Source organism: Oryzias latipes, chromosome 1 (genome assembly GCF_002234675.1).
Source record: "Oryzias latipes chromosome 1, ASM223467v1".
Taxonomy (NCBI): Eukaryota; Metazoa; Chordata; class Actinopteri; order Beloniformes; family Adrianichthyidae; genus Oryzias; species Oryzias latipes.
The window spans coordinates 1,188,887-1,212,319 of record NC_019859.2 but is presented as its reverse complement, the minus strand read 5'-3'; the positions used below and the strand labels follow the sequence as shown (position 1 = coordinate 1,212,319).

Genomic DNA, 23,433 nt, shown 5'->3' with positions numbered 1-23,433 from the left:
GGTAAACTACACTCAAAAAAAGGTTAACTTTGAATGAACATAAGAAAATTATGGAAATAATTTCCACATGATTAGACAGCGTTACTTGAAGAACAATGAATCATATTGGTCCTCCTTAATGTACTTAGGTTCAAACTAATAAATTTAAGTTGATTCAATCTAAATACTGCAGTTGGACCCAACTTTAAATTAATATTGTTGCTCACTCTAAAAAGAAAAAAGTTGATCCAATTTAACTGAATCACTTCAATTGGTCACACCTCATTAAATTAAGTTTATTCAAATTAAATTTATGTTGATATAACTTTATTTTTGCTTTAATGTTATTTATACATCTGACATTGATAATGTTTTCCAATGGGTCTTTTAATTTTCACATCAAAGACATGAAATACATAGTAATGTCCCACATCACAAGACAGGAGTTCAAATAACGCGAATTCTGTTTTATGTTACATGAACATTTTTCCGCACAAGGGGGTGGATCATCATCCTCTACCAAACTCTAACTCATGGTGCAGAAAAGAAATAAACATATCAGTTTAAATCACTAGTTAAAACAGAGTAAAACAGCTAGACAATAAAACCCATGGACAAAAACTCACACTTAGACCCCAATCTGCCCAGATAGACAAAGAAAATGCAATCCCACAATTCCTTGCGATTACTAATGTATCCAATTTAATGGTATCATGTTGGATCAACATGATTGAAATTAGTAACTTTTAAATGGATTATTTTTATGTACGATCGACATGATTCATTCACGTAAGATTAACAAACATAACATTTTCTGGTTGAAATGACAAGTTACATTTTCATAAAATTAATTGGCTGGTAATTTAATTTAAAAAAATCTTGAGTGTGCTTTATCACTGTGGCGGTGTTGCCTTTCTTCTTAATTATATCTTTTACCTCCTCGTATGCCTCCATGAGGATTTGTGCTTCCGACGGGGAAAGGTACGAGGCTCTAGTTGCCATGGTAAATCAGTTTATCTATGATCTGTGGAGGGGTCTATTTGAGTGAGCCGTGAGCGCGCACCTATCCAGGATTGGTTACACCTGGCTTGATGAATCCGTGTCTGCTCATCCTGGCTTGGTCTTTGTGCAACCAATTAAGCCTGGACGCACATGTTTTGGATTCATTGAGTTCAGCTCAGTCATTTATCCCGGATGTCTTAATTCTACTTTTGTGCAACAGGCCCCAGAGCTCCAAATGACTCCTAATTGAGTTCATGTTGTTGTTTATGTCAGAATTTGTCTTGCATTTCTCTTGTTGACCACCTGGAGGCGCACATGTACTGAAAAACGGGACCTGGGGGAAGGAGACAAAAATACGTAGAAGAAGTTAGTCATTTGTCTTCTAAGAGGTCCTCAGATGAACTATATACTGCAGAGAACTTTGCCATGAGCATCACTTGAGACTTTGTTCCGAATATTTGAACAATGAGTGGAAGAGGAAAAGGCGGGAAAGGACTCGGCAAAGGAGGCGCCAAGCGTCACCGTAAAGTCCTCCGTGATAACATCCAGGGAATCACCAAACCTGCGATCCGCCGTCTGGCTCGTCGTGGAGGAGTGAAGCGTATCTCCGGTCTGATCTACGAGGAGACCCGCGGTGTTCTGAAGGTTTTCCTGGAGAACGTGATCCGTGATGCCGTCACCTACACCGAGCACGCCAAGAGGAAGACCGTGACCGCCATGGATGTGGTGTACGCTCTGAAGAGACAGGGACGCACTCTGTACGGATTCGGAGGTTAAATCACTGATCCGCTGGCTGCAGACAACAAAAGGCCCTTTTAAGGGCCACCAACTTCTCTCTAGAGCAGAGAATCTACGATTACATATCATATTTAAATTGAAGAATAGTCATGAACTTAAAAGCACTTGGAAGTTTGTCATACGCTAAGCATAATGAATATTATAAGCTGGTCCGTCCACTGCAACGTAACTTGAGTCAATTCCTATTTGAAGTCTTGTCGGGTGCCAAATGAGCGTCCATCTTATCTTTTGTATATTTGTTAATTTAAGAATGGAGGCATAGAACGTGCAGTAGAAATTTCTAACATGAAGACTTACACTAAAACGTCATTCCAGCCAATTCATATTTCATAAAGTCTATTTGGGTGCCAAAGTAGCTTCCACTACATTATCTCAGTCTTCCTGAGGTCCTTTTATTTTTATTTGGATGGTTAAAACTCGAATGTTACCGTTTTTCAAACGTGGGTGTATTAAAAAGACTCATTCGAACACGATGTATAATAACATAAGCTGTCTATAAATCACGACTTGGATTCCACAACCAATAAAAACATGACCCGTATTGGCCCCAATGGACTTTGTCCTGTAGCCATTCACCAAAAATGTTTCAGTTTCATCATTAAAGAAAGTCATTGGACAGATTCATTTTTTTTTTCACAAACTATGGCTGACTTGAAGACTGAGAAAAGCCAAACAGCGTTTTTATGTTTTCTGGAATTATTTTTTGATAATTTCAGCAATTTTTCCTTTACAGTGTTAAAAGTTTACTTGGCTTTCAATGTTTAGCTTTTATTTTTAATGATCTTCTGATCACTGTAAAGTCACCTGTAGAGTTTTCTTCACTGTTCCTCCTCAATGACAATGCTGGACACGGTGTTCTCGAGAACAGGCGCGTTTTCATGTCTTCATTCCATGTAACGCCGTGAAAACTACAGAACAGAGTTGTACAAAAACCGTTAGACTTGACATTTTCAGTTTTACCAGAAAATATATAACAAGTTAACCACTTCGTGGCTGCCTGTCACTTCGGAGGTCTTTGATGAATTACCAGTCTGTATACAACTTCTCACAGCTGGTTGACTCCTTTTCCAAGCTGCCTTTTTGCATGGATCTTGGTTCAAAGTCTATTATGATGTGAGAATAAACTCCTCAGCCCAATATCAAATCCCGCGAGTTCTCAGGATCTCTGGCGTTATTAGCATTTTACACAACTTCATAAAAGATTGCAATTTAACTTAGTACTACACAGCATGAAATCAAATAAAACACAATTTACACATTTTAATAACACAATTTTCAACCAAAGGTATTTCTTCCTTTAAACCAAAAATTAACTAATTTTGTAACCTTTTCAGTGACACAGTCATCCACTAGCACATTTAATGTTTTGGGACTTGCTGAAATACGCCCATTTCACTGCGACTTGTAGAAATGACCACGCTGCAACGACACAGCAGTTCAGCCAATCATGAACGGGGAACGACACAGTATAATTTACACACAGTTTGTATATAGTCAGCCTCTGTTCTATAAGCGGCCTCATCTTCGTTCAGACACTGAAGTGGAATCATGCCTGAACCAGCCAAGTCTGCCCCCAAGAAGGGCTCCAAGAAAGCCGTGACCAAGACCGCCGGCAAAGGAGGCAAGAAGAAGAGAAAGACCAGGAAGGAGAGCTACGCCATCTACGTGTACAAGGTGCTGAAGCAGGTCCACCCCGACACCGGCATCTCCTCCAAGGCCATGAGCATCATGAACTCGTTCGTCAACGACATCTTCGAGCGCATCGCCTCCGAGGCGTCTCGTCTGGCTCACTACAACAAGCGCTCCACCATCACCTCCAGGGAGATCCAGACCGCCGTGCGCCTCCTGCTGCCCGGGGAGCTGGCCAAGCACGCCGTGTCCGAGGGCACCAAGGCCGTCACCAAGTACACCAGCTCCAAGTAAACGGACCCATGTGATCCACGCAAACCAACGGCTCTTTTCAGAGCCACACACCTGATCTGAAGAGCTGATGTTCCACATTTAGACTTGCTTTATTATGTGCAAAACATAATCTGTAGGTTAGGGCTGCAGGATATGAGGGGAAACTGTGGAGAAATGACCAAAAACCTATTTTACTGCAACATAGGACTCTAACTTATGTTAAACTCCCAATGACTCGTTTACATAGGAGGCGAACATCTAACACAAAAAAAGCATCCATAAAGGGATTCATTTGATTAAATAGAGCAAGCTGCCATAAGGTTTTTAGCACATAAGGTAACCATTTATTGGTATCTTAACTTTTGCGATGTGCTAGATATAAAAGTAAATTCCCTTTCATGTCACGAACCGTATTTCTCACAAAACCACAATTTCAGTACCAAGTGAAAACGTATTTTATTTTTCTATTTGGTCAATCATGCAGGATAAGGGGAGACTCGTTTTGAACTTTCATTTTCTATTCCGTGATTGTCAACAATCATGGTGGCCAACATCCTGCGGCTGGTTGAGATGAAATAAGACTGCAAGACAAAGATCACAACGATGGAAAGAGAAGAACCACGGGTTGTGAAGGAGAACCAAGAACTGAAGGAAAAAGTTGAAGATCTGGAAAGATATAAACGAAGATGGATCTTTAAAATTCATGGTCTGAAAGAAAAAGATGAGGAGAACATCAGAGAATCTGTGGATGAAATCTTGTCCAAAACCGCACCGCAGTGGACAGACGTGATGGACACGACGGTGGACACGGTTCATCCACTGGGGAGGAGGGAGGAAGGAAGACATGCCAGGTGATCCTGCAGTTAATCACGAGGCGCCATAGAGACGCTTTCAGGAAGATCACCAAGACCTGCAGAGACCTGAGGATCCACTTCCGAGAAGCTCGAGCAGCCGTCTGATGGAGATGGAGCGGGAAGAAGGGAGGAACGTCTACCATGGGGGGCCATGTGGGATCCATCAACGGGACTAGAGTCACTGTGAAGTGAGATGTTTACAGGGAGGTGGCCTACCTATTTTGCATTAAAGAGTTCATATTGTTTTATTATTAGATTTGTAGTTTTTTTTTACTCTAGTTATTCTAAGGTTTAACATTTAAGTCACTTTGTTCACATAATAGAGCAAATCTAAGTTGAGTATTTTATCCTTTTTATTTTTTGTATCTTATCTTCTATTAACAACAGTATTTTTTCTAAGATGTGAAAGGTCTTAACCACTGTTTCTATAATTTGTAACAACAATTTCTATTATTTTCCAGTTAAACATTTTAGTAAAAATCACCATCTAATGTTAAAATTCTCAGTTTCATGTTTAATAAATAGTTTGGGGCACAGCTAACCTTTAATTTAAGACACCAGCTTCTTTTATCTTAAATTTTCTCATTTTTTCTGTTTACATCCTTTTTTTTGTTTTATTTCTGTCTTTAAGTTCTGTGTGATCTTTTATTTCACTAAATACTAGGGGTGTTTGGGATTCTGTTAAAAGAAAGTCACTTTTTTGTTTTGCAAAAGCTAAAAAGTTAAATGTTGTTGTTTAGAAGAAACTCACTGATGAGGATGATGGAAAGTTTTGGTCCAATCAGTGAGGAGATAAAATCCTTTTTTCTCATGGCACCAACCGGCCAGCAGGGGGCGCTATATTACTGAATTATTTTTCTGGCAAGCTTCTAGTAACAAACAGAGATGGTTCTGGTCACTGGTTAATTTGATCAAATTGTTATTCTGGGAAATGTATCTGGATACAAATCTGCAGCACAAAACAAAATCCTGTTTTCATATTTACAAATTCTGTTAAAGAGCAAAACCAAAGATATCCTAACAATAATCTCATCATTGGAGGTGATTTCAATATGGTGGAAGATGAATACCGTGACAGATTTCCTTCAGCGTTTCAAAACCATCATAATCCAGTTCTTCTTCATTTATGTAGAGATTTCAATGTTTCTGATGATAATCCTAATGTTCACTTGGGTTAAACCAGATGGATCTGCTACATCCAGATTTTTGGTTGACAAATGAAAATCAACAGAATTTTACATCAATAGCTAATATTTCTGTTGCACCATTAACAGACCATTCCATGATGAAGCTCATTATGCAATAATGCTAAAAATTCAACTCTAGTCTTTTAGAGGATGAAGTTTCTTCTCAGGCCATTATGAATGAAATCCTGAGGATAACTAACGACAGACAGTTCACCTCTCAGAGGGACAAATGGGAGTTTTTCAGATTCAAAGCAAACAGATTTCCATAACTCACAGCAAAAGATTGAGTAGAGATGGTAAACAAAAAGAAATGGAAATGATCAGAGAAATGAACTCTCTTTGTTGTAAATCTCTATTGAGTGACGGTGAGAAACAGAGACCTGCATTCCTGCAAACCTCACTGGATAACGTGTACGTCTCTAAAGCCAAGGGGATTTTATTAGATCCAGAGCTAAATGGGTTGAAGAGGGAGAGAAAAGTTCAGTTTACTGCTGTAGACGGGAAAAAAGGCGACAAGAGAAGAATGCTGTTCACAGATTACTGGCAGGAAAAGTACAAATATGGAGGAAATGAAGAGAGAAATGTTCCAGTTTTACAGTAGGGCTGTTCTCTTCCTCTTATTCATGTCAGGATGCTGATCGCTTCTTTAATCACATCAAGGATTTGGCTCCTAAAGTGGATGAAAACTTTGAAGCAGAAATCTCTATGGAAGAAGCAGAAAAAGCCATGAGAGGTTTAGCTGTAGTTAAATCTCCAGGATCTGATGGGCTGACTGTTAACTTTGACAGACATTTCTGGAAACACTTGAAAGAGCAGTTTCTGTTGGTCATAAAGGAAATGATCCTTCCAACCGCCATGAAGCCGGGCGCCGTCACCCGATTCCTAAAGCTGGAAAAGACGCAAGACTGATGGATCATTTCAGACCAACATCCCTCATCTACAGTGATTAGAAAATCATAACCAACATTTCTGCATCTGGATTATAAACAGGACTGAATCAGATCATCTCAGACACACAATCAGGGTTTTTAAAGACGATCAATTCACAATAATATCCGGTTAGTTCTGGATCTGATTGACTATAATCAGTTCATTGAAGATGATGGCTTCATTTTATTTTTAGACTTCTTGAACACAAATTCATGTTTCAGACTTTAGAATTATTTGGATTTGGACCTAATTTCATAAGTTTTGTTCAAACAATCTATAATGATACAAACAGTGTCGTTATTTTACCAAACGGCATTTCTCCCAGGTTTTTAATTAACAAAGGAATTTGTTAGAATAGATAGAATCTCACCATTACTTTTTATAACAGCAACAGAAATGTTATCAATACTTCTAAATAACTCTGGTTTCTGTAAACTCAATGTTCTGGGAGAACAGTTATTGATGACTCAGCTGGCAGACGACACGCCCACATTCATGAAGGACAGTCATCAAACACCTGACATCATTCAGAACCTGGATTTCTTCTCTAAAGAATCTGGTTTCAAACTGAATCTCAGCAAATGTGAATTGTTGCCAGTTCTCCATTCTGATCAGTCAGTCCTTCATAACATTCCTGTTAGGACTGCTGTGAAATATATTTAGTTCAGATCACCAAAGACAGTAAAACAATGGAGGAAATGAACTTATGGAAAACTTTAGAAAAATGTAAGTTAATGTAAACATCTGGTCACAGCGAGACATTTCTATTCAGAGTGTTTCTCACTAAATTAGAATGATGATCCAGATTCATATATCCAGCATAGGAAAGCAATAAACCCGAACAATTTCAACTTCATCTGGAAAAACAAAATTAATTCCATAAAAAAAGAACAATAATTCAGGATTACAGTGAAGGTGGACTTAAAGCCTCAGACTTAGAAAGTTTGGATGCTATGATTCAAATGAACTGGCTTAAGTTTTTTCTGCAAAATGGGAGAAATATTTGGTTTCATATTCCTTCAAACATCTTCTCTCCTCCTAAAATGTGATTTTGATTACAGAAAACTTCCTATTAAACTTTCTACTCATCATCAGCAGCTGTTACTGTATGGAAACTCCTCTACAAACATAACTGTAGTCCACACAATACTCCATATGGAACTGTTGGGATATTTTATGTAGGAACAAATCAATATTTTACAAACATTGGATTGATGACAGTATTTGGTCATTAATACATATTATGAATGATAATGGAAACATTATCTCATTTGAAACTTTTTCCAGTAAATTTAAATTAAATGATAGAAAACAATCCAACAATGTGATCAAAGCCTCAGACTTTGGTCCAAATGTCCTCCAGTCTGGTTCATGATGTTCAAGTCCAGCTTCCATCTCTGTTGTTTGATGGTCGACCGCTTAACTCAAAACTATAGAACTCATTTATACGATCTGAGAACTGTTTCCAACAAACAAACAAACATCATTCTATGTCACAGAGTTACACAAAAGAGGAAATAAGACACTTAAGATCTCAGTTTACTAAACATCCCATTTTTCCAAAATACAAAGAAATCCATTTTAAAATAATGCAGTTTATCCATACAAGGAACTATTACACATATGTTTTGGTTTTCCAGAAAATAACTGTTGTTTCTGTGACATAAATATAGAATCACTGGATCATCTGTATTTTGAATGTGAAATTTATTGTATATTGTATATTGAAATGTGAATATGTTTACAGTTTTTGGGAGGATTTTTTTTGTTGGTGCTCCTCAAAGTTTCCTTTTCCTATTTCTATTCAATTACAAAACACTTAAATTTTAAAATCCCTGCATTGGCTCCCCATATGCTTCAGGACTGATTTTAAGATACTTTTAACCGTTTTTAAATGTCTTAACGGTCTTGCCCCTTCTTATTTATCAGACTTTTTAGTAAGATATGAACCCTCGCGGACCCTGAGATCCTCTGGCTCTGGTCTGTTAACCATTCCATTTGTAAAAACTAAAACCTACAGAGAGGCTGCGTTTCAGCACTATGGTCACCGTTTATGGAACAGTCTGCCAGAGGACCTGAGAGCCGCAGAGAGCATTAATGCTTTTAGGAAAAGGCTCAAGAACCATCTGTTTAACCTGGCTTTTAGCTAATGCTTTACTGCTTTTATGTATTTATTCAGTTATTTATTTATACGTACTTTTTATTTTTATTTTATTTATTTATTTATCCATTTTATCTTGTTTTATGAACTTGAACCTGATTTTTAACGCGTTTATTTAATTTACCTTATTTCAATGTTTTATTGTTTTTATCAATATGTTTACTTGTTTATTCTCATTTTTATTCATTTTTATTTCCGGTGCTTCCTCAGCTGGAACCTCTCCCTCTGGGTCGGCGGCTGTTCAGCCACTGCGGCTCTGGATGGGGACCTGCATCACCGCTTAGCTGTGGTGGAGCGGTCCCCGCCTGTGATGCTGCATTTGGCTGTCTATGCGGCTGTTCACGGAGGGGGAGGTTCCAATTATCAGCGTTTCCAGCATCCTGTTTTTGTGCTCAGCCTATTTCTCATTGTCCATTGCCATCACTTAAGGGGTGGGAGGTGTGAAAGGAGTGGGGGGCTAGGTACGGGGAGGGGGACCCTATTTTATTTTATTTTTTAAATTTTTGGGCTTTTGTATTTTAATCATTATTTTTTATATTTTGTTGTGTTTTAATGTAAAACACTTTGTGCTATATTTTTAAATGAAAGTGCTTTATAAATAAAGTTTGATTTGATTTGAAGTGATATTATATGGAGTCGTTTCTGGTGATAATCTATTCGACTTGACATTCAATACTTTATTAATATCTGGGAAATGTTTCATTCATAAGAGCAGATTCTTAAAAATCAAACCAATATTCAATAAATTTCATAAAGAAATCAGTTTATATTTTAAATCTCTGAAATTAATAAAAAACAAAAATGCAATAAAACTGTCTATTTTCATTGAAGATCACATGTTGTTTGACAATCCCTAGTGTTGTAAACTACACTTTTAATGTTTCTTATTCTTTTATTTGTATTTTATTCTTCTTTGTTTCTTTCTGTTGTAGCCATGTCTATTTTTGTTTGAAGTTCAATAAAAAAAAAAACTTCGTGCTCTTGTTTCTCTTTTTCTACTCCGATTTTCTAACATATTTTGAGCGCCATCTAGAGGTGGCTTGTAAAACTACACATTTAAAATAACCTTGAAACCCTTCAAAAAATAGACACTAATTTCAAAAGAAAATGTGGCAGCTGGACCTTCATTTGATCCTAGAGAGTAAGTGGATAACAGATTAGCACATTTAATAGATTTCATTTTTTTTATTGCTAATTTACTCTTAGGTGAACTGCTAGTTTTACTGAATGTATTGTTTGATATATGTAAGTAATGTGATGTAAATATGTAATCTTATTTTGATCTTTCAGGGAGATTTTAACATCTATAGATGAAAAATAGTCCTTAGGCTAACTCTGACATAATGACAGGAATGTTTATTAATGTCTTGTTCCTGTAGCCAATAAATAAAAATAAAACTGTTTTTTTCCACAAGTAGTACTAATGTGTATTAAATACATTTGTTTCATCAGGGGTGTCAAATTATTTCCCTAATTGTGATTAATTACAGATTATTTAGCGTGGTCATTTTTATCACATTAATCTCATTTTTATTCTATAGCTAGTATCTCTCGTGTAAACGATAATCCCTGATAAATAGTTTGTTAAATTAATGGTTGATGAAGGTCTGATCACGTCTGATTGTTATTCTGGGATATTTTAAAAACTCCATGTGTCGTGTTTGTGGATACATTTGATCTTGATGAGGTAGCAGTCAGTGTGACACGGATACTTTACAAGTCCAGTTACTCTGTAACTTATAGTTACTTTAAAAACTGCAGTCTATCCTTCATGTATGGGACATGGTATCCCAGGAAGCAATGGGGCATTTGGCTCATTTTTGTCACTTCTTCTAACCAGTTTTTAGACATGAAAGAGATCTCAGTGAAAACCTTCTAGATGAGGTTATTTTAAAGTAGGATAGCATGTTCTCCCCCTGCATGTGTGGGTTTTCTGCTGCTTCCTCCCACCGTCCAAAAACATGCTTCACAGGTTCATCGGTTCCTCTAAATTGTCTCTGGGTCTGAATGTGAGACTGTATGAGTGTGATTGTGGCCCTGAGACAGACTGGCAACCTGTCCAGGACGTCCCCCGCCTTCATCCAAGTGGCCAGAGTTCTGTAAAATATTTGGATAAAAAGAAGACACGATTGAACAGAAATCCAGAAATCTGTTTTCGTAGGTTTGTTTTCTGAGTCCTTTCGCCAAATCTCTGTGTCAACAGAACAAACTCACTGAAACGTCTGTCGTCACATCATGCAGGAGGAATGAAGATGGGAATCAGTTTGAAGGTTCTAAACTTTCCAGTTCTGGAAAACAAATCCAAAAATAACCCAACAGAGCTGAGACGGTCTGCTGATCCCTTCATCTGAAAACGCAGACGAGTATTTCTGACCACAATCCTGTCACTGCATGACCGATGAACCATGAAAGTCTGGCTGTGTTCTCTGACAAACATTTTCTAAAGAATGGTTTCTTCCGTTGGTTCTGCACAGACCTGAGGTGCCGTCCTGCGTCACACATGAATTCAGAGATGAAGCTGCAAGTTTCGCAACAGTCAGCTGATCAGGAGCAGTCCGACTGCATTTCAGAGAACAGTTTAGCTGCTCTGGATCTGAAGGAGAACCTGGTTCACGGGCAGCAGTGGCTCAGACGGTCCAGCAGGTCGCCAGTCCGCTCCCCACAGTCCACCGTCGTCGTGTCCTTTGTTCAAGACACTTCACCCCCCTGCCTCCAGTGTGTCTCCACTGGTGGATGAATGTCCCGGTGATGGTCAGAGAGGCCGTAGGCGCCAACTGGCAGCCACGCCTCTTTCAGTCTGCCCCAGGGCAGCTGTGGCTACATCAGTAGCTACCATCATCACCAAGAATGAATGAATGGTCACATGATGGACACATTGGAAGAACTTTGAGCTTCTGGAAAAGAACAGATAAATCTAATCCTGTCATGAAAACGAGGCAGACCCAGACGCTGGAACCCAGAAGGAGCACAGGAGAACGAGAAGGTAAGTTAGAAGATTTATTATTCCTGGATGAGTTTCCAACAAAGATTGGTGAAGTGGAGTCCAGTGGAAGAGAGGAGCGATGAGGAAAGGGATGCTCGGCTGTGGCGTGGCTGGAGGGACTCGGCAGAGAACGGACTTGGAGAACTTGACGTGGAGGCCGTCAATCAGCAGTCGTGGCGTGGGGAGAGCTCTGGAGCTGGAACACAGGTGGACACTTGTGGATGGTAATTCCTGAAGGCAAGGCGTATAACATGAACGAGATACATGGGCGACCAGACTAGTACTGTAGAGGAGCAATGAGCTGGCAATGAATGGTGGATCTGGATCTCCCTAAGAAGGACTGGAGCTGATGAGCTGAGTGTCCACAGCTGCTGATGATCAGGAACAGAGCAGAGAGGGGAGGGGGAGGAGAGCTGCCATAGGCACCATGACAAATCCACTATTTTTATTAAATAGCTCAGTTCCAAAGCCCTTTCATGATGTCATCGTGTAAACAGACAAAACACAAACAGAGACACAACATGACCCCGCTCACCGAGCCTCCCTCCACCTGTCAGGAGGCAGCAGGTGAAACCGGGACGCCTCACATCCAGCACCCTGAACACAAAGAAACAACAGGAACTCTGAATTTAGGAAAAGATCTGAGCTGCATCAAAGAAAATCATTAAAGGTCATCACAGCTCATGGAGAGAAACGTCTGACATGACGTGACTCCCGGCTACAGAGATCTCCTGACTTCCCGAGGGCAGGAGATCTCTGTAGCAGGGAGTCCAGAGGAGTCTCTGAAGATCTGGAAAGCTCCCGTTAAAAGTCCAGATCTGTCAATCTCCTCCAGGACCAGGATGTCCTGAGAGCAGAGCGGACATCTCTGTCTCTGTTTCCTTTCCTAAACCACACAGAAACAGAGGAGAGACTCTCATCACCAGAAAGGATCAGAAGATCACTTTGGTTTCTCTAAGAGACTTTTGAACGTCTGGATTGTGTTTGAGCTCAGATCTTCAGACCTCCAAAAACGTACATTCATCCACCATTTGGACCTCAGAATCCAAAGTGACAGAAGGAACGTCCTTCTTCCTACAACTCAAAATCCAACTCAGATTCTAAAAAATGTTCACCTCAGCAAACCACGTGTTCCATGTCTGATCTGTGACATCATCCATGATTTGAACCGATCAGATCAATAATAGATCAATATCGTCTGCGTATTGAGTTTATCAGAGACCAAGACTCTGACCATCTGCAGGTCAGAACGATTCAAATCTGTTTGCAAACAGCATCAGCGAGTCCAGAAGTTTTCAGTTTGTGATCGAGAACCCAGAGGGTGAAAAGCAGAACTGCATCCATAAAAACAGGAGCTTTTCAAAGTAAAAGCGCCTCATGTCTGACAGAAAACTGGAATCTGCTCTTCAACTGCAGATGCTGAAAGGTTTTCACTGAAACACAAGTGAGGGGTTCCTGACTGAAGGTTCTGTAGACTCCAGGTTCTGAAGTTCTTCCCTTATGAGTCACTGGAAACAAACATTCAAAAACTGCTGAGGTTCTTTTTGAAAATGTCAGATTTTTACAGGAAATGCCTTTTTTGCAGTTTTTTACGATTGTTTACACTCTAAAAAAAACATTCACATGAGTTACAAAATTTTACACCAAGGTGCAAAACAGAACCACAGATTTGCACAACGTGACACACAACGCCTGCATGACTCCTTTTGCAAAGCGTTACACACAGTGATTTGTCAAACTGAACAAACATTTCAACACAAACGGATTGTGAGGTTTCTTCCTTGTTATTACAGAGCCCCGGATTGCCAATGACCTCACAAATACCCAAACTGGAAACTCACATCCACACTGTGTGGAAGCACACGTGTGCTGATCTGAACACGCAGCACTCAGGTGTGCTGTGACAGGCAGCAGGTGAGTTCACCTGTGTCCATCAGAAATGGAAGGAGCTAGAAGAAGAGTGAGGAAGACTCTGATGATAGTGTTCCTCTTTTCTCCATTTGTCTCAAACTAGTCATGAAGGTTGTTGTGTGTTTGTCACTATTTTGTGTTGTCATCAAAATGATCCCTTACACAACAATATCTGGCCAAATATCTAGCACTATTTCTTAAAACTGTGTTTTTCTACAATTGTGTTTTTTAGTTCTCACAGACTGTCTGCAACAGTGTCTGATCACTGATGACTGTGTGGGTTAAAGGAAAACCAACAGCATTTTCACAAATACGTGTGTATGTTCAGACTGAAGTGTGTCTTTTTGCAAACAATCTAGGAATTCTGCTAATTGAGTGTGCTGTTTCAGATAATCGTGAATGTATTTTGAGAAATGGAAGCCGGTTTTTGAAATTGAGTGGAAACAATAAAATAAAACTGTAAAACTGCTGTTTGTTGTGGAAACTCACGTGAATCATGTTCAGCATCTGAAAGACGTTTTTGTTTGCTGGAACTGGTTCTACAAGATGCCTCCAAGTGCAGAAAACACGCAGCGAAGCCGCTGGAGGACAGTTGGAAACTCCTGTGCTTAAGCCACGCCCACACGATGACATGAACCTCTGTGATGGAAGGAGGAGCACCTCTGTTCCGGTAGAACAGGTACGATCCAGACAGACGGAGAGGGAAGCTGCTGGGGTTTGGACGCAGGAAGCAGGTGAGAGTTTCAGGAACGTCCTTCATGTTCTTTGATGCTCCTGCTGTGAGAACCTGAAACAGCAAAGTCAACGCTGCTTAGGACTGTTGAGAAGAACAGGGCGTATGTTGGCGTGTGTGTTTCTGTGCCATATATTTGTGTGCTTTGATGTTGGTAAATAACGTCCACGTCCTTCAGTGTCTGATGTTGGTTCAACCTCCAACTCCCAGTGGAAGATGAACGTCTCAGGAGAGGTGGAGGTGGAGAAGGGAGCTACGTCAGCAGCATCCAGCTGTCAGCCGCTGAACAGTGAAACATCAACGCAGGAACATCTTTGCTGCCGTTCTGACTCTGATCCTTCAGACACAAAGTAAGAACTTTGAGAAAACAAAGAAACGTTTGAAAAATGTTTCAGTCCTGCAAGAAGAACTGTGTGTGGGTGGGTGGGGGGTCCAAAATAAACTGTCCCGGATGTGGAACCAGAATTTGTTTCTGTGTTAAATCATTGCTGTGATCTGACCCACAGTGGAGTTCATCTCCACAGAGGTGGAAAGTTGAACCTGTCCACTCCAACCCCACCCTGAAAGCAGCTCACATTCCTGCAGCTGCTCCTGGGGGGGAGGAACTTTACAGTTACACAATCTCTTTGTGTCCCCAGACATGAGCAGGGAGAACGAAAACTTCTGTCTACCGCGAGCAACTGGTCCAAAGCCCACTTTGAAAACTTTGCTTCTGAACTTCAACCTTCAGACACAAAGTAAGAGAGTTTGTGAGGATCTGTCACAAAGTCATCAGAAGATGACACGGGAGAAACTGCATCACAGATTCAGACACAGAAATGTCATCTGTGGGGTTTTGTTCACAGAGAGATGGTGAGCAGTGAGGAATTTGAAGATCAGCTCTCTTCACATGAAAATGTTCTGGAGGTTCCAGCCTGTGAGCTCGGTGTCTCCACCTCCAACCAACAGTGCTGCTCCGAGGGTGAAGAACGCTCTGGACGGCAGGCGGATGTTCCAACCGCAGATGTGGAGAGTAAGACCAGACATCTTTCAGCTTCCCTAAAAAAATCAACACAGCATCTCACTCTCATCCCTCTTGATGTTTTTATCAGATGTTAGAGTGAAGAAAAGTTTTGAAGAACATCAGACCAACCTGAGAAGAAGATGTCAAAGTGTCACTGAAGGAACCGAGACAGCAGAAAAGGAAACCTTCTTCCATGAGATCTACACAGAGCTGTACATCACAGAGGGACTCCCCCAAGAGGTCAATGCCCAAAATGAGGTGGACCAGCTGGAGAAAAGCTCCAACACCACCCAGGACACTCCAATCAACTGCCACCAGATGTTCTCACCTTTGAATGACCACCATGGATCCATCCGAGTGGTCCTAACGAGCGGCGTTGCCGGAATCGGAAAAACGTTCTTGGTGCAGAGGTTCACCCTGGACTGGGCTGGAGATGTGGAGAACACAGACGTCAGTGCTGTGGTCCCTCTGTCATTCAGGGAGCTGAACCTGATCGCTGACGAGCAGCACAGTCTTCTCACACTGATCCAACGTTTCCATCCGACGTTCCTGAAGATCCCAGCCGAACAGCTGGTGGTCTCCAAACTTCTGTTCATCTTTGATGGTCTGGACGAAAGCAGACTTTCTCTGGACTTTAAAAACAGTCATGTGATGTCTGATGTCACGCAGAAAACCTCAGTCAATGTTCTTCTGGCAAACCTCATCCAAGGACATCTGCTCCCCTCATCACTGGTCTGGATCACTTCTCGGACCGTGGCAGCCAATCAGATCCCTCCTTCCTGTTTGGACAGAGTCACCGAAGTGAGAGGTTTCCGTGAAGCACAGATGGAGGAGTATTTCAGGAAGAGATTCAAAGATGAAGATGTGTCCAGCAGAATCATCGCCCACATAAAGAAGTCAAAGATCCTTCGGGTCATGTGTGAAGTCCCAATCTTCTGCTGGATCACTGCTGTGGTTCTGGAGAACGTGATGACCACCAAGAAGAAGGTAGAGCTGCCTCAGACCCTGACCGACATGTACTCACACTTCCTGATGGTCCAGTCAAAGAGGGGCAATGAGAAGTTCCATCAGAGGAATGAGCTGACAGAGAAAGACAAGAAAGTTCTCCTGAAGCTGGGGAGGCTGGCATTTGAACACCTGAAGAAACAAAACACCATATTCTCCCAGGAAGATCTGGAGCAGTGCGGTCTGGACGTCACTGAGGCCTCGGTGTACTCTGGAGTTTGTACTGAGATCTTCAGAAGAGAGTGCGAGATCTTCCAGAAACCGGTCTACAGCTTTGTTCATCTGAGTGTTCAGGAGTTTCTGGCTGCAGTTTACATGTTCCACTCTTACTCCAACAAGAACGTGGAGGTCCTGGAAGACTTTACTGGGGCTTTCCAAGAAGGATCAGCTCAGCCATTCAATATAAAAAAAATACTTAAGCCTCATGTTCCACCTCTGAACGTGTTTCTGAGGAGAGTCCTGGAGGAAGCCATGCAGAGTCAGAGCGGCCACCTAGACCTGTTTGCTCGCTTTCTTCACGGCCTCTTGTTGGAGTCCAACCAGAGACTTTTAGGCCTTCTGGGTCTTCCAACGCAAAATCCCCAAACCCTCCAGAAGGTCATCAGCTCTCTGAAGGAGATGAAGAGTCCTGACATGTCTCCTGACAGAAGCATCAACATCTTCCACTGCCTGATGGAGATGAAGGATCTCTCAGTTTACCGGGAGATTCAGGAGTTCCTGACATCAGGGACCAGCTCTAGGAGCAAGCTCTCGGAGATCCACTGCTCGGCTCTGGCCTACATGCTGCAGATGTCAGAGGAGGTCATGGAGGTGCTGGACTTGAGGGCGTACAACACGTCAAACGAAGGTCGACTGAGACTCGTCCCAGCTGTGAGGAACTGCAGAGCAGCACGGTGAGCTCAATTTCACACCTGGAACTCTTTCTGCCTCAGGAAGAAAATTAGTCCAAGATCCTGTTTGTGGTTCTTAGAGTTTTGTGGGCGTATATGTTTTTGATGGTTAAATACGTCCTTCTAAGATTTGGTTCTCTCTGCTTCGCTGATGGAAGCTTCAGAGATGATGATCTATTTCTCTGTGCTGTACAGACTTTCTGGGTGTGGACTCTCTGAGACTCACTGTGAAGTTCTGGCAGCAGCCATGAAGTCCAACCCATCCCATCTGGCAGAACTGGACCTGAGCAACAATGTCCTGGAGGGTCCAGCGGTCCAACATCTGTCAGCTGGACTGGAGAGTCCAAACTGTAAACTGGCGGCTCTGAGGTAGGATGCACGTGTACTGGGGTTTTTTGGATGAAACCTGCAGAAGGTACAACCTTCCAACAGAAACTTGGACGTCTGTCTTTGGTGTCACCCAGGCTGAGGGACTGCAGACTGTCAGTGGTCAGCTGCTCCGCTCTGCTCTCAGCTCTGAAGTCCAACCCATCCCACCTGACAGAACTGGACCTGAGCAGCAACGACCTGCAGGACCCAGCAGTAAAGCAGCTGTGTGGTCTTCTTGCAAGTCCTGACTGTAAACTGAAGGCGCTCAGGTCAGATGTCCTCTTCGTACTTAGAATACCTGAAAGAAAGATCTGATCTATTTTCCCTGTTTTGATTGGATTTGATTTCAATTGGTTTGGTTTGATTTAATCAGAAATATTTTATTGGATATTACTGGATTAGGTTGGATCTGATTCAATATGATTTATTTTGATCTAATATGATTTGGTGTGATGGGATATTATTTTATCGGATTGTTTTCCTTTTATTACAATTAGACTTGATTGGATTCAATCAGATATGATTGTGTTTGATTTAACTGGATGTGATTCAATTTGATTGGAAACGATCAGATTTGATCATTCCACTGAAGTCACGTCGTCTTAACTGTATTTAATTGTTGCATGAGTGACCAGTTGCACATGTTAGAGAAAGTCAGACGGATCCATTTTCTCCTGGTTTCAGGCTCAGAGGCTGCAGGTTGTCAGACATCAGCAGTTCTGCTTTGGTTGCTGCTCTGAAGTCCAACCCGTCTCATCTGACTGAACTGGACTTGAAAGACAACAGGCTCCAGGATTCAGGGATGAAGCATCTGTGTGGTCTCCTGCCGAGCCCAGAATGTAACCTGAAGGCTTTGGGGTCAGATCATGAAGTTTCAATAGATTCCAACTTGAGCGTTTGAGTCCTGCTTCCTCAAAGAGGAAGTCTGATGTCACACGACCTAAACATGTGAAATATTTAAGCAGAAACATACTTTTCTTTAGGCTCTGATATAACTTCAGTCTTTCAGAGCAGGAACATCTATTGTATCGTCTACATGTTTTCTTCAGGTTGGAAAACTGCAAACTGTCCGCCGTCAGCTGTTCCTTTCTGGGTCCGGCTCTGACCTCCAACCCATCACATCTGATAGACCTGGACCTGAGTTATAATGAGGTGGAGGATTCAGGACTGACGCAGCTGTGTGGATTTTTGGAGAGCCCACAAAGCAAATTGAAGAACCTGAGGTCAGCTCTCCATTTTCAATTGGGACTGCAACCCATGATTTCCCTAACCCTAACTCTAGCAATAACCCTAACCCTGACCCTTACCTTAACCCTTACCTTAACCCTTACCTTAACCCTGACCCTAACCCTAACCCTTACCTTAACCCTTACCTTAACCCTGACCCTTACCTTAACCCTGACCCTAACCCTAACCCTTACCTTAACCCTTACCTTAACCTTGACCCTAACCCTATCACTAACTCAGAACTCTGATCGAAAAGCTTCCCTAAATGTCTGACAAACCAAAGGCCAGATGGGGATCAGAGAACCTTGATTTCTGGTTGTTTTGGAGACAGAAATGAGGCGGGAATCATCCTTCCTCTGCTCCACAACCAAACCTCCCACATGTCAGAGCGTCACAGCATAAAAACCCAGCAGGCTTTGGACAGAGCAGGAGCTCCTTCCTCTGAAAATCTCATAAGAATCTGCACAGTCACCTGACAAAAATGATCTTTCTTCTATGAGAGAAATATCATTTTGATGTTAAATTCTGTTGTTTTTCTCAAATTCACACATTTCTTGTTTCTTTCTTCTTTTAATCTTAACAGCATTAACTTTATTCTGTAAAGTTTGCTGAGATGTTTGAATGCCTCCTCAGGCTGAAGGACTGCGGCCTGTCGGGCGTCGGCTGCGCCGCTCTGGCTTCAGCCCTCAAGTCGAACCCGTCCCATCTGACCCATCTGGACCTGAGCTGGAACAACGAGCTGCAGGATTCAGGAGTGGAGCTTCTGTGCGGTTTTCTGGAGCGTCCAGATCTCAAACTGAAGACTCTCAGGTGCGCTTACTGTGTCCGGGGTTTTCCGGTTCAGTTTGTTTGTGTGCTGAACACATTCAGAACCACATCCTGAGTGTGGGTTCTTGTTAGTTTGGACCAAAGATGTGGTGACTCAGAGCAGTTCTGATGATGCCTTTTGTGTCCAGGCTGGAGCACTGCAGTTTGTCGGCTGCCAGCTGTGCCGCTCTGAGCTCGGCTCTGAAGTCCAGTTCTTCTCTGGTAGAACTGGACCTGAGCTTCAACGAGCTGCAGGATTCAGGCGTGAAGGATCTGTGTGGTCTTCTGGAGAGTCCACACTGCAGCCTGAGGACTCTGAGGTGGGTCAGCAGGGATGTCACGCAGTTTACATGCAGCCTCTGTTCATCAGTTTAAACTTCAAATGTTTCTTGTTGAAGAAGCTTCTTCATGAAGTCCCAAATTTGTTTTCTGCATTTGACCCACCCCTTTGGGTGCATTCACACGCTGTGGTCTAACCGATCCAGTCCCTTGTGCTGAGGGACAAACAGCAACAGTGTTTGCTATAACCGAACTGGATCAGAACCCACCTCCCAGTCTCAGGGTGGACACTTTTCCATGACGCCACAGAGCTGAAGAACACAGAATCTGAGAGAACCGGTTTGAAACGCTGTTGTCTGTGAATCTGCAGGTTGCAGATGTGCAGATTGTCGGAGCTCAGCTGTGCCGCTGTGGCTGCAGTGCTGAAGCCCCGCCCGTCCTGCCTGACACACCTGGACCTGAGCAACAACGATCTCCACGACGCAGGAGTGAAGCAGCTGTGCAGTTTGCTGGAGGCTCCCCCCTGCAGCCTGGATGCCCTGAAGTAAGCAGATCCACCTTCTTTCACAATGAACTTCAACGCTGAGCCGAACATCAAAGCCTCCATCCCGGATTCAGGTTGAAGAGCTGCAGGCTCTCCAAGACCAGCTGCTCCGCTCTGCTCTCAGCTCTGAAGTCCAACCCGACGTCCCACCTGAGAGAACTGGACCTGAGGGACAACAACCTGCAGGACTCAACAGTGAAGCAGCTGTCCAACCTGGTGGAGAGTCCACACCACAAGCTGGACACTCTGAGGTCAGTGGAGGCGTCAGGTCTGAGCTCCTATCTGCTCCACTGTCGGTAAAGGTTCTCCTTCATTCAGGTCACCTGGTCTTGAGGTTGAGTCATGGCATCTGGGCGTGAAATCAACATCTTCACCATTCTTAATCTGATCAGTGACATGTGGCCATCAAACAAACAAAACCTCTGCTGAGATCTGTTGAACAGACCAGCCCACCCTCTGACCTTCAACTGTGACCTTCATCGCAGACACTGGTGAACGATTTCATTTGTTGTTGTCTTCTTCTTCTTCTTCACAGATGGCTGGAGTGATGTGCTGTGATGGTTCTGGTCCAGATGGGCAAAAAAAACTTCAAACAAGTTCCTTTTTTCTTCTCTTGTCCATCAGTTGAGCCAACAGATCATTGCTGAGGCCCTCTAGTGGTGCAAAGATGTTACTGATACAATAATTATGTAGCTTCTGACACAAGAGGTGTTTATTTATGTAAACCTCTTTTGTATTGGAGGCTAAACTTTATATTTAATATATTTGTGAGCTTTTGGTTTGGACCAAATTCTCCTGCAGGAGAATCCCTGACTCAGCGTGTTTTTGAGCCAAGCTGCATCAGGTGTGGACGAATCAGCTTCACAATAAAGACTTATGCACGTTTTAAGGAGTCAGAAAGTCAGTTCCCTTTGGTTTCCAGATTCTCATCGCAGCTGGATCCATGAGGACTTTGGGAAAGAAAACCAAATGAAACGTCAAATGGCTTCATGAGTCCGAATCTCAAAGACTCATCCGGGAATCTTTCTGGTCTGAAATCCACTCGTGTCTGAAGCGAAAGCAAAAACAAAAACTTCAGAAAGTCTTAACCTCAACAAATTAAACTTCCAAACTCTGGCTCTTAGAATCTAATAACCATCATTTTATATTAATACTTCCGTCACCCTACCCGCCAATTTTAACCGCACCTTAGACATTTAGGGCCCCTTGGTGTGGAGGGTGAGGGGACGTCACTGTGAGTAATCAGGAGATGTCCCCTTAGTGCCCTACCCGCCAATTTTAACTGCACCGCCCTTAGTACACACACCCCTCCGCCCTCAATATATACATCCCGACATAAACACACACACATGCACACACACACCCTCTCAAACACACATACACGCACACACATTTTGCAAGGAAGGTGGGACCTAGGACCATCTGTCCCCTACCTCTTCCCTGGTGGGGGGTACGGGCCCCTTTGCAACGGCGGCCGTGTCCCCGGGGTGCCGGCTTCCTGGGCCCGGCGGTGCTCTCTCCGCGCGGTGGGGGGGTTCACATTACATCTGAGCCGGGGTGTTCGTGTCCCTGGGGGGTGGGTTCTGGTCCCTGCTCCTGAGCGCTGGGCCCCGCCAAATTTCCAACTGTGGCCGAGCCTGGTCGGGCCATATTTACATCACCCCTTGTGGGCCCTCTTTTTTCCCCAGGGTTCCCCCTCCTGGGCGGGGGTGGCGGGCCCCTGCCTTGCTCCTCCCTGGACCAACCGTGGGCCGGGCGGATGGCTGCCTGGAGTGCGGAGCGGGTCTCCCTTGGGGGGTCCTGGTCTCGTACCTGGGGTGGGGGCGGGGGGATGCCCGGAACTCCTGGGTGGTGGTGGGGTGCTCGTCTGGGGCTGTGGGCGTCCTTCTCCGGTGGGGCCCTGCGTTGGGCGCTCCCGGCGCGGCGGGGGGGCTGCTCTCCTGGTTGGACTGGGGCGGCGCTCTCTTTCCCTCCGTGCCTCCCTGCTCTCTGGCTCTGGGGGCCTTGCGGCGGTCCTGCTGGCCCTGGCCTGGGTGGCGGGCTTGGTCGCCCGGGCGGCGGTTGTTCCCTGCCGGTTCCCGTGTGGCGTTGGGGGGATTCCGGCTGCCGCTGCTGCTGTGGTGGGGGTCTTGGGGTGGGGATGGCTGGGCACTCTCCCTCCTTCTTGTCACGTTCCACCATCCATTTTAGAAGAACATAAACACTCACCTGAGCACAGGTGTTAGCTCACCTTTGCACTAACAGTTTGCATGATTGAATGAATGAAATATTTCACACTAGTTGGTTTTAAAGGCATAAGTATGCGTGTGAACACTATCTGTTTTGTGTACATGTTGACATGTGGACATTTTTGCAGCTAGCAGGTGTGTTTATAACATTTGAGTGTGTGTGTGGACAGGCCCCGCCCTTTTTGTATTACATTTGAACCTTACCGTAACGATGAACAACCAGTAAACTTGTTGCTCTATGCTGCTTCATGGTCTTACCCCCCTTCCCCTCCTATTATCACCCCCCTACCCCCCCTCTCTCTAACGTCCCTCTCTCTTCTTCCCTTCTTTCCTTTTCCGTCCGGTCCAACACCAAAGATTTTCAAACATGATTGAAATTAATAAAGTTTGGCCTCAATTACAAAAGGGGTTTATTCAGACATACCTTTGGTTTGTCTGAAGATTAATAACCCCTCTTGTTAAAGTAAAATATGTCCAACACAAGAGGCCCTCAGCTCTCATCTGTCTGCCCAGCTGTTGGACAGGACAAGTTAAAAAAAAAAAAAAAATAAGAAAAAAAAATACTTCATTATTTCTTCAATATTTTTCATATATTTCTTGCGACTTTAAAGTACGGTGATGGAGTCTGTGAAATATGACAT

The 23,433-nt window shown here is 43.1% G+C and overlaps 3 protein-coding genes across 3 annotated transcripts; all 3 read left to right on the top strand.

The window, feature by feature from the left end:
• The first annotated feature begins 1,418 nt into the window (after positions 1–1,418).
• LOC101155824 (histone H4) lies at positions 1,419–1,869 on the top strand. The gene has a single exon (XM_004065472.4). The coding sequence runs from the start codon at positions 1,447–1,449 to the stop codon at positions 1,756–1,758; it is 312 nt and encodes a 103-aa protein (XP_004065520.1). The 5' UTR covers positions 1,419–1,446; the 3' UTR covers positions 1,759–1,869.
• A 1,443-nt stretch (positions 1,870–3,312) lies between these two features.
• On the top strand, positions 3,313–3,751 carry LOC101155571 (histone H2B 1/2). The gene has a single exon (XM_004065471.4). The coding sequence runs from the start codon at positions 3,328–3,330 to the stop codon at positions 3,700–3,702; it is 375 nt and encodes a 124-aa protein (XP_004065519.1). The 5' UTR covers positions 3,313–3,327; the 3' UTR covers positions 3,703–3,751.
• Positions 3,752–14,312: 10,561 nt separating this feature from the next.
• LOC101159968 (NACHT, LRR and PYD domains-containing protein 12-like) lies at positions 14,313–21,456 on the top strand. The gene is made up of 14 exons (XM_023956202.1): positions 14,313–14,441; positions 14,619–14,790; positions 15,079–15,177; positions 15,286–15,452; positions 15,532–17,341; positions 17,534–17,707; positions 17,803–17,976; positions 18,392–18,565; positions 18,757–18,930; positions 19,568–19,744; positions 19,891–20,061; positions 20,391–20,564; positions 20,639–20,815; positions 21,100–21,456. The coding sequence occupies exons 1-14, from the start codon at positions 14,339–14,341 to the stop codon at positions 21,110–21,112; spliced, it is 3,759 nt and encodes a 1,252-aa protein (XP_023811970.1). The 5' UTR covers positions 14,313–14,338; the 3' UTR covers positions 21,113–21,456.
• Positions 21,457–23,433: the final 1,977 nt, after the last annotated feature.

Coding starts and splice junctions, on each gene's coding strand:
- LOC101155824 (XM_004065472.4), top strand. CDS start 1,447: ATGAGTGGAAGAGGAAAAGGCGGGAAAGGACTCGGCAAAGGAGGCGCC.
- LOC101155571 (XM_004065471.4), top strand. CDS start 3,328: ATGCCTGAACCAGCCAAGTCTGCCCCCAAGAAGGGCTCCAAGAAAGCC.
- LOC101159968 (XM_023956202.1), top strand. CDS start 14,339: ATGAACCTCTGTGATGGAAGGAGGAGCACCTCTGTTCCGGTAGAACAG. Junction 14,791..15,078: donor TCTGATCCTTCAGACACAAA/GTAAGAACTTTG, acceptor TTGTGTCCCCAG/ACATGAGCAGGGAGAACGAA. Junction 17,342..17,533: donor AGGAACTGCAGAGCAGCACG/GTGAGCTCAATT, acceptor TGTGCTGTACAG/ACTTTCTGGGTGTGGACTCT.